General features: G+C 29.7%; 1 protein-coding gene across 1 annotated transcript; it reads left to right on the forward strand.

Moving 5' to 3' along the window:
• The first annotated feature begins 856 nt into the window (after window positions 1–856).
• On the forward strand, window positions 857–1590 carry LOC109505178 (glutaredoxin-C1-like). The gene has a single exon (XM_019847514.3). It carries the CDS (start codon window positions 1072–1074, stop codon window positions 1396–1398), a length of 327 nt encoding a protein of 108 aa, XP_019703073.1. The 5' UTR covers window positions 857–1071; the 3' UTR covers window positions 1399–1590.
• Window positions 1591–13713: the final 12123 nt, after the last annotated feature.

Consider the following 13713-nt stretch of genomic DNA (forward strand, 5'->3'; position numbering starts at 1 on the left):
GAGGGTAATTCGCTGTTGTTGGAAATAGGTTGGATGTTTGACATGCATCTTGGAGCAAGCAAGCAATTAGGTATTTTATTTTGAAATATATAGATCAGTAGCTGACATACGAGTAGGCACACAAGTGATCCTTGATCCTTGATCATTAGTATCCTTTCGGGTGATTGAGATGAGTTGATTATGATGGTACAGTAGAGTTAATTGAGTACAAATGGCTTACTAATTTGTAGTGGACTCATAGGATGCATCGAACCTATATATATATTACCATCAAGGGTAACAAAATTATGCTAAAACTTATATCTTATATCCTTTTGATCATCCTAGAACTTAGAGGACTACAACAAATGTCTTTGTTTGTTAATTAAGCAGTCAAGGAATGGTATCCTAAGAGCTTGTGCATGGTTTTTGTTCATATCTTCAACATGGCCAACCAAATCGATGGTTACATTAATCCGTATCTATCTCATGCCAAGTCTCCCCGGCCATTTGATTTTTCTGGACCCGTGTTGTCACTAAGGACCTCTTCACATTTTGCATCCACATATATACTCAAAAGAAAAAAAAGGGAAGGTGATGTCAAACCTCGGCATCTCATGCTGATTCTAACAATAAAAAGAGGATTCAAACCTTATCAAGATACAAGGGGCATTTTGGCATCAAAAGTTGACAGTGGAGTTGCCTCCAAATATTCTTAACCCCATGTCCATAGCTGAAAAGAAACTTTGACAGTATCCAATTCCGTGATCCTTCTTGATTTAAGCCAAGCTGTGGCAGTAGAGTTTGGACAGGCATTTTGTATACACATCAAATTTATCCAGGCTCATCCACTTTTCCCATTTCATCTCTTGAAAAAAATTACAATCTCACACACTTTTAGGCCTATATAAACCTGTCATCCATAAGAAGTCCACCACAATTGGTCAAGCGTTTGGCTTTTGTCCTACTCTTCAAATTCTCAAAGTCTCCAAGGTTCCCACTACTCAGAACTTTTGAAATCCAACCACATTTTGTGCTGACCATTAAGCACTTGAGGTCCATCTTTCGCCAAATTTTGCTTCAAGTTTTGGGATGGATATGGTGATGAAGTTAGCCTCTCAGAGAGCCGTGGTCATCTTCAGCACAAGTTCTTGCTGTTTGTGCCACGCCGTCAAGAGGCTCTTTTTGGAGCTTGGTGTCAACCCTGCAGTCTATGAGCTGGATGAGGACCCTAGAGGGAGAGAGATGGAGAGAGCACTTACACGACACCTGGGCCGCAGCCCTCCGGTGCCGGCCGTGTTCATCGGTGGCAAATTCATCGGCTTCACCGATAGGATCATGTCCCTTCACCTCGGTGGCGAGCTAGTCCAGTTGCTTCGAGATGCAGGTGCTATCTGGTTGCACAAGTCTTTGAAATAATTAGCTAGCTTTGATACCATGGAAGAGATGTCCTTAAGCGAGTCTATGCAGTAACTTGTATAGTAGGATGAGCTTGAAGTAGCACAGCGGTTTTTCCCTTTTGTTCTCAGCTGGGGATGTATCAAAAATAAATTGTAGTGATTGGCCATGTATAATTAATTATCTTTATGTAAATTATGTCTCCTTTAGAAGTAAAACTATATATGCATAAAGATAATATCTGTCCAATATTGATTCCCAGCTCTTTCTTGGTAGCAAGAAGTGGAGCAGTTAATTTTGGTTTGATATAATATAATCAAGACTAAGAATAATGGTCTTGCTCACGGGTGAGGAGTTATGCTTTCACGTAGGGGAATGTATTTGTCATGTTGTGATAGTAGAATGAGACACATAAAATGATGCACCTTCTATCCTAATGTGGTTTTGTTGCATATAATTCTATTCTCCTTTATCCAAATGGCTTGAAAGGAAAAATTATTTGTATATATAATCCAAGATAAAGGAAAAAATAATGATAACAATGATAATTGATCACTTATTATTATTATTATAGCATAAATAAAAATAATCATGAATTATCAATTTTTATAGAGCTTATAAGAAAAATTATATATATAAATATAGGCATACACAGAAGTTAACTTTTAAAAAAATAATAATAAATATTTGAAAAATCATAAATGATAAAATAAAGCATGTCCATTTTTTATATTTATTAACGTAAAAAGGATTTTTAAACAAATGATGATTAAAATATAAAATATCATAATGCATATCCAATGACTACTCCATGATCTGAATATATGTGAATAAGTAAAAATAAACTTCTCGTGCATAATCATTGGTACGAATCATAGGTTATAAAATTTTCTTTTGAAATTTTTTTACTGGATATCATGGTTTATTACTAATATATAATTGGTACTACATATTTGAATAAAATATCATGAATAAAACTTTTAGGATGCTTGCATATGCCACTAAAAATGAGATTTTTATTACATTTCTTAAAAATACAAATTTTTAACATTAATTTTAGATGGTAAATAAGAAAATGCCAAAAAATATTTGGAAATATATTTAAATCTTGTTTTTACTTATAATAGCACTTACAAACATAGATGATAACTCTTTTTATTGTAGTGACACTTAAACAAAATGGCTAATTTTTTTTTATTTTCCTTTTCTTTCCTCACATTTGTATTCCTGAAGTGGTTTTTCTCTTTATTTGATGTGTTTGGACATTATACATCAACATAAGAGTAATATGTAGAATTTGGATGAGTTGGTCGCCCTTCCTAATTAATTCATGTTAAACTTGATCTAGACCTCACGTTTTAGTTGAGCAGCAATCTTGACCTAGTCTCGATCTGACCCATTTAATTTGGTTAGTTGGAGATATGGGTGGGCTAGCTACAAGTTATCCAAACCTAATTTGCTAATGGCTTAGGTCGAATTTAGGTAAAGACCCCTCAACATATCGGGTGGCACACGTATAAGGTATTAGATACTGATATAATAATTTATAATTTAAAAATTGAATTAAACTGATCTGAAATAAGAAAGAGTTTTCTCAAGCTACTCAACTTAAATTTTCTAAAAATTATGAAAAAATAGAAAAGATTGATGAAAGTAGGGTTTACATTCCCTTTTCTTTTCTTTTCTTTTCTTTTGATGATTCATAAATTGTGATATACAAAGCCTCTGTTTATAATGGTGAGATTTGTCATTACATAATTTGGATCAGATTTCTTACCTACTGGAACTAGACTTACTTTTCAAAATAGACATGATTAGTAGAAATAAATATAAAAAAATAAAATTCTATAAGTAGTAAATCTCAACTTCTCTGTTAACTTTATCTTTGTCACCTCACTTAATTCTTCCTAAATTTTGCAATATATTTGATCAAAGTCCTTCTTAAAAGGAAAATTTTTGGTTCGGTCGACTTATTTTCAAACCCTAATAATGAAATTTAGTTTGATTGTTAGCTATTCAACTTTTTTGGGGTGACACCTTATCGTTGATCTGAAAAAGTTACCTAATTTGAAAAAAAAATGATCGTCTCAATCGGATATATATCATATGGCCAAGTAATGATCTAATCCCAAAGTTTGGCTCATGATTCAACTTTTTGATATGATAAATCTCGCTCTTAGATCTTATTCAACCATGCCCATAGTAGTCAAAGTGGTTTTACATCAAGTTTGATGATCCATCTAGGTCATAAATAGATATACAAGGGTTTATAATGTATGTATTATCAAGATGTTTAGTTATTAACAACAAAGTAAATTCTTTTTATTTGATATAAGTAAAAAGAAACTTTTGACATAACTTGTGGCACAAATAATCCAAATAAATGTTAAAAATATATAGCCCAACAATAAAAAGTTCCAAATTGTATGGGCTTAGACCAATTAAATGTGTCATCAGGTTGGATGAAAGTTGGTTTTGGCTCGGGACTTCTTGACCCCCTTGTGGGTCAGGTTAGGTTCCAGTGCTACAAGTCCTTATATTTATATATGTTTGTCTAGGTAATTGGCACCTCTAGTTCTAGACTTGCCCTTATATTTATTCTAAATTGGAGATATTTTGCTCAAAAGATTGGATTGAGCTCATAAAATTTAAAAGTTTCTCATAGTTTCCTTTCTTTGAAGTTACATGCATCTTTTGGAGGCCTGGATCTTTTGATTTCTTTCTTTTCTTTATTTCTTTCTTTCTTTTTTCCAAGAAGAAGATAGGCGAAGCCCCATCTGTAATTATTTAGATAATAATGTAATGATGAAGACAAGAGTACAACCTCCATCTCTTATATGAACATTAAGATATTTTACCACTTGAACTAATCGACATCTCTAGCCTTTTGACTTTTATATCTTTAAACATTTAATGCATAATATTTTGTGCATTTTGTTTGATTCCTATCAAATCTAGCTTACTATCTTTATATACGATAAAGGCATGTTCGCAAGGTCAATTTGGTTCAAGTTAATTATCTGAGTCTTTGGAGATGTTCACACAAATTTATCATATTAGAAATAGATCAGTATTCTCTATGTAAAATGACCACCAAAATCAATCAATTCTTGGTCATTTCACAAAAATTTGAATCAAAAAACTAATCTTAAATTAATCGTCAAGATGACTTATAGATATTGCAAACATCACACTGAAGAATCCATGTGGTAAAATGTTTATAAAAATTATGCTTATTTCTTTCCTCCTAAGAAAATAAAAAATAAAAAAGCATGCTTCCTATTTGGTCCTTCAAATTCAACCTTATCAATGACAAGATCTTATCCTCTTATATATATATATAACAAAAGGATAACATTTAATTCATTCCTTTTTCCTTCCATTTATTATTAGATCAGCCAAGATACCCAAATATTATGTCGCACCTTGATTTGTGGTGTCAAATAGGCAATGTATTGGCAAACAAGAAATAGGAGGTATGCTTTCGCAAAGAGAATGGTAAAAGAGAGGTATTTCCAATTTCAAAAATGACTTTTGAGCACATTTTTATTATTTTTTCTCAAGATTTAATCTAATTTAAAATCCTTGGACCTAGGTGTTCATCTTTTTGGGGTAGAGGGATCTTCGTTTTGGTTAAATTCAGAAAAGGAGGCAAGAGAATGCAAAAGTTAAGACTAATTTGTCACAGAGATTGCTAATTAAAATTTAATATAAGATGTTTACATACTTATATACTATTAGTGCATCTTATTATTAAAATAAAAATGATTTCTTAATAATTTTTGAGATAGTGGAAATATGAATGGCTAGGAGTTTGCTTTTTAACACCATTACTCCATGTACATTTATTAACTCCATTGTTCTTGTGCTAATAAGGTCATTATTCCCATTATCTTTTATACCAGAATATTCACTCTCCCACTAAAGACCTAATTACTCTTATATTTTGTAACATAAATATTTATTATCTGCACCTTCTTGTAGCCCATTACTTTGGCCAATAATGGACCATATTAACCTGGATAGGCTCCATGAGCCTATAAAAGGATCTCCCACCATTAGTCTCTAATATAACATATAACAGACATCATAGAAGTCATTCTTATTCTACTTACAAAACAAGACTTAGAGAGTTCTCTGGCCAAAAAAATGTGTTCTCTTAGTGAAGCTTTGGTCTCAACTTTTTTGTATAAAGTTGGTCTTGAACTATATGACGATCCAATTGGATTATTATATCATGATGGAGATAAGTCAAAAAGGCTTGCTGCATCGGTTCATAAGCTTTGCTAATCATAGAGAGCTTGAATCATCTTAAAGATAGTGAAATTTTCAAACCTCAGCCTGATTAGTGTTGTCATTTTGAATTTTTTTTAATTTTTTATTATATTTTTACTCCAATTATTATACTCTACTCCAACAATTTTAAGGAGAGTCAAGATGGAGCAAATGGTTGAAAAATCTATTGAAGATAACATTGGATATCTCAATAAGCCCTTTTGTTTTAAGGGGGCCCACTTCAAATAGAAAGAAAATATACTGTTCTACCTCAACCTTCTCAAAGTTGTCTATGTTTTCACTGAAAAGAATCCAAAGAAGGTTGACACCACCGACATGACTGATGAAGAACTCATTGCATAATCTATTGAAAAATCTATTCAAGATAACATTAGAGATCTCAATAAGCCTTTTTGTTTTAAGGGAGTCCACTTCAAATTGAAAAAAAATATGCTGTTATGACTTAGCCTTCTCAAAGTTGTCTATGTTTTCACTAAAAAAAATTCAAAGATTGACATCACCAATATGACAGATGAAGAACTCATTACATATCAAGCAAGAATTGAAAAATATGAAGATGATGAATACAACTGTTGGTATTATCACTTGAATTACCTTGCGGATCATCTCTATGATTTTTATGATAACACATATTCCTCTATAAAGAAAATATAGAAAGTCTTATAGAATAAATATGACATCGCAGAGGTTGGTGCAAAAAATATGCCGCAAGCCACATTTTTCATTTTCAAATGATGGATGGCAAATTCGTAGTGACCAAACTCAATACTTTATGATGATAGTTGAAGAGCTTTGATTCATTTTCAAATGATGGATGGCAAATTCGTAGTGACCAAGCTCAATACTTTATGATGATAGTTGAAGAACTTTGATTCGAAGGTATCAAGATTAGGGACAATCTTATTGTCTATGGCATCATCGATAAGTTATCACCTTTATGGAGAGAATTTCAAAAGATAATTCACCACAAATAAAAGCAAATGTCTTTTGAAGCACTAATTACTCACATCCGTATAAAGAAAGAGATAAGAGGACAAGATGCACTCATGGCATAAGAAAGCAATGAACAATCTATCATAATAACGATAAATTTTATTTCCACAAATAAGAACTTGTCTTGTGAAAATTTATTTAGAAATGTCCAATTGATGTCTAAAAAGAAAAATATGAAAAATTATAGTAGGCCTCCCAAATATAATAAGAGCAAAAACCAAATACAAAATAAGCAAAATTATAATGCATGTTTTATCTATGGCAAGAGTGAGCATATTACTCGAATTTGTAAATTTTAGAAATATGGACTTATACCCTAAGCCAGTGTAACTGAGGAGCCATATATGGTGATGATAACAAACATAAACATACAATGTGTTGATGGGTGGTGGGCAGATTCTGATGCTAATTGATATATTTGTTATGACAAAGATTAGTTTAAAGCCTACACTTCTTTTGAGGAGCCTAAAATATTATGCTTAGTGACTTACATACCATTCAAATACTTGCAATTAGGGAGGTCGAGTTAAAATTCACCTATGGAAGAGTGTTAATTTTAAAAGATATGCTATACACTCCATGAATGAGAAAAAATTTGATATCAAATTTTCTTCTCTATACAGTTGGCTTCAAGCAAACTACGAACTCCGATCAATATGTTATCACAAAAATGGCATCTCTATGGGTAAGGATTATTTATGATGGAATATTCAAATTGAATATTGAGAATAATAAATCATCTGCTATTTATATATTTTCTTTTATTAATTTTTTGGCATGCTCGTTTATGTTATATAAATAGTAAATATTTGGGAATCATGAATAGTTTAGGATTAATCCTAATAGTAAAAAAAGATTTAAAAAAATATGAAACATGTAGCAAAGCAAAAATTATAAAAAAGCTTCATAAAATTATATTGTTGAAGAAATATCAGACTGTTAGAATTGATTCAATCTAATATTTGTGAACTTAAAAGTATTTTAACTCGTGAATGAAATAGATACTTTATCACTTTTATTGATGATTTTTTTAAAAATATATAAGCATATTTGCTTAAAACTAAAAGTAATGCACTTGAAAAATTCAAAGAATTTCTCCATGAAGTAGAAAATCAATTAAGTATAAACATTAAAAAAATTAAGAAGTGATAGAAATCATGAGTATGGATCTTTTGGATTCAGCTCATTTATTCAATCATTCAAAATAATTCATGAAACTACTTTTGACTCGCCTACCTTTAATGGTGTGGAGAGAAAAGTAGAACTTTGATTGAATTGATAAATACCGTACTTATTGATTCAGATGAGGGTGAAGTGGTTTTAATTGCTTCTCATATTTGGAATAGGATGTCATATAAAAAGACTAAAATTACATCATTTGAATTGTAGAACAAGCATAAACCAAATTTGGAATACTAGTTTGAGGTTGTTTAGCTCATGTAAGACTAATAGACTCTAAAATACCTAAGTTGATATAAGAGTTACCATTTTTGCTTTTCTTGGTTATCCAGTAAATAATACATCCTATAGATTTTTGGACATTGAAAATAATGTGATAATTGAATCAGATGATGCTATTTTTCATGAAGAAAAAATTTATTTTAAATCAAAAAATAGTGGGGGTTATGCAATTTCATAAAATTTTTTATCTATACCTAGCTCTTCTACACCATCTTTACACAAAAAAAATAAATTTTGAGTTTGAACCAAGGAGTAAAAGAGTTATAGTGTAAAAAGATTTTGGTCTAGACTTCTATGTTCATAATTTAAAGAAAACTCCTTTTTTCTTGCAAGAATTTTTGTCATCACCTGATGCTATTTTTTGGAAAGAGGCTATAATGATAAAAAAATTAGAAATTAATTGATTAACTATCAAGTTACAATACCATAAGGTGCCAATGGGTTCTTAAGAAGAAGCTCAAGTTGAATAGGACTATTGAGAAATATAAAGCTTGGCTTGTTACTGACGGTTTTAAACAAAAAGAAGATCTAGAATTTTTTGATATATTCTCCCTAGTTACCAGAGTAACATCTATTAAGTTACTAATTACAATGGTAGCCATTCATGATTTGAAAATTTACCAAATGGATGTCCAAATGACCTTTTTAAATGAGGACCTAGATTAAGAAATTTATATGGACCAATCCGGAGGCTTTATAAAGCATGGCCAAGAAAGCAAAATATGCAAATTGACTAAATCCCTCGTTTAAGATAGGCTCTTAAGCAATAGCATAAAAAATTTGATTGCAACATGATTAATCAAATGAGTGTAACAAGTCCATCTATTATAAATCTTGGAAAAACTCACATATTTTTATTTGCCTTTACATAGATGATTATTAATTTTTGGCCTCTGATTTGCATGTTATCAAAGAACTAAAAATATGCTTAGTTTCCACTTTGACATGAAAGATTTTGGTGAGGCAAATTTTATATTGGGTGTGAAAATAAAAATATGTGATGGTATTTTTCTTAATCTATCACACTATATTTAGAAAATTTTGAAAAGATATAACTATATTGATTACAAACATGCATGTAGCTACTCCTTTTGATTTAAATATTCATTCCTTTTCATTAAAAATAGAAATAATATTATAAATCAAAAAGAATATGTTAGTTTAATTGGTAGCTTATGTTATGCGACCGATTATACTAGATTTGACATCATATTTGCAGTTGGAGTACTTGATAGATTTACCAACAAGTCAGGTGGAGAATATTGACATGCCATTAAAAGAGTAATGAAATATTTAGCTGGTACCAAAAATTATGACTTGTTCTATAAAAAAAATCCTATAGTACTTAAAGGTTTCAGTGATGCTGATTGGAATACATTGTCAAGTGATGCTATATCTACCATAGATTAAATTTTTACTTTAGATGGTGGTGCTATCTATTGAAAATAAAAAAAAAAAAGCAAACCATTATTGCTAATTCAGCCATGAAAGCTAAGCTTATTACTTTGGCTTCAGCATGTGAGGAAGCAAATCGGTTAAGAGATTTATTATTTAAAATCCCACTTTGAGAGAAATCGGTTCCATCTATTTTGAATTATTGTGATAGTACTATTACAATTGGTAGAGTGCAAACTTATTGTTATAACGATAAATCTAGACCCATAAGAAGAAAATATAGTTCCATGAGATCATATTTGACTAATGGCAACATTAATGTAGGTTATGTTAAATCTTATGATAATCTTGCAGCTCCATTAACCTAGGTCTTGGCAAGAAAAAAAGGTCTAGAATACATCGAGGGGGATGGGATTAAAGTCTAGAATTATTGGCTATGTATGAGGATATCTAACCTAGGGACCTAAGATCCTGTAATTGAGTTGAATTGGAAGAACAAATCATATGATGGCCGTAAGAAATGCACTATTTATTTTATATTAAATAATTTATTTGTATAATTTCTGAATCCATTCTCATGGTGTGAGTATATTTATTCTATAATATTTTGTAATTTGAGTTTTATAAAACTCTTAATAAAAAACAGTAGCTTTTACGAGTGAGATGTTAGAGTTATAGGACTATCCTTGACACATTTTACCTACATGAGGTGAGAGTGGGGCAGCTTTCTATGAAAATTGGGCTTATTTTCAAATACACTCATGAAAAATCAAGATAAATACAAGGTTATAACATGTTGGCTAATAAAGCTCGTATCAACACCTGGATTGTTATGTATGGATAGTGATACTTTATTTCTCATAAACAATCACAGTTAAAGTTTGAGACTACTACCGACTCTGAAGTAGATATTGTTATTTCACCAATTAAGGGTTTGATGCAGAGAACACTTTCATGGGATATAACAATCTCTTTTTGACAGATAAACTCTCTTCTTTCATTTTAATATTAAAATAAGTAAAAAAATATTGGTATATTTTATTATTAAAATAAAAATAATCTCTCAATAAATTTTGAGATAGTGGGAATATGAATGGTATGACTTTTCTTTTTGACACTATTAATCATTTGCATGGGAGTTTCATATATTAACTCTATTATTCATGTGCTAATGAGGTCAGTATTTTTATTATCTTTTCTAATGAAATATTCACTATCCCCCTAAAAACTTAATTACTCTTATATTTTAGAATATATAAATTTATCATGTACACGCTTTCTCTGGCCTATTACTTTAGCCAATAATAGACCATATGAACTTGGATAGGCTCTATGAGTCTATAAAAAAATCTTTCACCATTAGTCTCAACCACACAACCCATCACATACATCATACAAGTCATTCTTATTCCACTTACAAAACAAAACTTGAACTTTTTAGCTAAAAAAAATATTTTTTACATGGAGCTTTAGGCTTAATCTCTTGTATAGAGTTGGTCTTGAGCCATACGGCGGTCCAGTTGGATTGTTATATCATAAAAGGGATAAATAAAAAAAAGTCTACTACACCGATTTGTGGCGCATAAGATTTGAATGTTGTTGAAAGAGAATAAAAATTTCTTGCCTTGACCTGATTAATGCCATCAACTTGAAGAAAAATTTAAAATTTTTTATTATATTTTTGCTTTAATTATTGTATTGTACTCCAATATAAATATATATCCTGATAAGTAATCTGGCAATAAATGCTATAGTCTTAGGGCCTCTTTAGCTCTTCTAGCCAAAGGTTAGTACCCACTTGGAACAACCTCGTGATAAGGGAAGGGCCTTGACATGCACATTCTTAATGGAATGGTGCAACCACGAAGGTATGTATAATAGGTGACGCTAATATAGTAATGACAAATCAATGGAGTACGTACCCAAAAAAAAAAAAAAAATCAGTGGATCTTGTCTCAAACCTGAAAAAATAAAAAAAAGACTCTGCCGTGTTGCACCATATGAATGATAGTCTTTTTTTTTATTATTATTTTTTGAATATAATTTCTTTACATATTTTAGAGTCAAAATAGATTTGAGAGGAGACACATGCGGAATGATATAAATAACATGCCTAGGTACTTTCAATAACAAATAAATCTAGGAAATGATTAATACTGAAAATAAAAACATCACGTAAAAAAAAAAAAAAGGATGGTAGCTAAACAATGGCATGTAATGGTAATTATATTAAAAAAATGTAGCATATTGATTTCTCATAATAAAATTTATATGAATATATTCTAATAAATGTATTTTCAAGTGTTAACCACAAACACTTGATGGAAATGGATCACCAATTAATCGATGCAAAAACTAGCTGAATCTGCAAATTAAATTGTTGTCTTTTCAGGATGTATTTTCAATGATTATTTGTGTTATAACCAAGGCCTAGAATAGCTAGCAATTATAACCATTTATAAACCACCAAGCACTAAGTGCTTATCTTTTTTTTTTTTTTTTTTGCTTGGAGAAGAACTAAGATATAAGTTTGTTAAAACTATTTAATCATGTTTATTTTTTCTTCTGTGACCTTAATTGCTACTTCCAATAAAATTTATGTCCAATAGTTAGCCCTTGGAAGATGTTTAGGTTCAAATCTTAGTATTGGCAGTATCATTGTATTAAAAGAAAAAAGAATACACCACTGCTCATACTGTTACTCCCTGTGGATCTTATCCAAGTCACAAGGGAGAATGTCAAACTTCATGTACTCTAGTTCTGGATAAAATGATACCAAAGTGAGGAATACAAGCTCAGATAGCAGAATCAAATATTAGATTTTAAGTGAGGTGGTGGCGCAGATGATGCGGTACAAATATGTACTAATGGTGGATCTTATTCCTTCTTCCATGAGCTGACAACCGGTTTTCTTTTCCACTTACCTTTTGGGATACCCAGCACTGGAGGATAAGAGCAAGGAAATGCTTGGGAGGCGATTTGAAGCATAGCCTCCGAGAGAAAAATGCTATTGGAAGTCAAACAGCGTTCCTCGAAGTCCAAATCTTTCTTCCAGAACAATTTTTTTTATATATATTTATTTTTAAATTTTTTACATGCATATCCTCCTAAATATTCAAATTTACATAAATATTCTTTCAAAATTGATATTTATATATATATCTCATAAAATACTTATTTTATATATATATATATTTTAATTTTTTATATATGTACCCACACCATTTAATACTATTAAAAACTTAATGATTTAAAATTTAAATGACTAAAATATCCTTATGGATAAATATATAAAAAAAATATAAAGATATATATATATATATAAATATATATATATAGTAATTTTATATGAGTATTCATGCAAATTTAAATATTTAGAAGGATACGTATGCAAAAAATTTTAATTTAATTTTTATCTATTTCATATAGATAGATTCAGATCCTCTTACTCTACAATGTAGGTAGTAATATATTAAATAATATAACAATACGATGATGATATTATATAATATTTTATATATTAAAATATTATATTATATTTTATTTTTATGCAAGATGGGACGATTATATCCATCTTATAACAGCACGATATACCTTATTTACTTCACAAAGATATTTTAAATAAAAAAATTTTAAAATAAAAAATAATAAAATTATAAATTTTTATTATTACAAAATGTTCAAATCTAAAACTATGTCCATTCTATGTAAATATACAAACTATTCATCTAATATCAGATTTAGATATTTTTCTTAGAAGCATATTATTATACATTAGAGGAAATAATAATATTATTATTATAAAATAATTTTGATCTATCATTTGATAAAAAGATCATTTTATCTATATAAATTAATAAATTAAATAAATTTATTATTTTAATTGTATATATTAATTTTTTTTGTTAGAATAAAAAAAGAATTAACAAACCAAGAGAGATGTATTTATGTTAATAATTTTTTGCATGTATATCCTTCCAAATATTCAAATTTGTGTGAATATGCTTATAAAATTACTATTTGCATATATATCGTTATAAATTTTTTTTTTTGCATATCTATCCATAAGAATATATTAGTCATTTTAATTTTAAACTATTAATTTTTAACGATGTTAGATGATATGGGTACATATGCAAAAAAAGATATTTTATGAGGATATACATGCAGATATCAATTTTGAAAGGATAT

Source organism: Elaeis guineensis, chromosome 10 (assembly GCF_000442705.2).
Source record: "Elaeis guineensis isolate ETL-2024a chromosome 10, EG11, whole genome shotgun sequence".
Lineage (NCBI taxonomy): Eukaryota > Viridiplantae > Streptophyta > Magnoliopsida > Arecales > Arecaceae > Elaeis > Elaeis guineensis.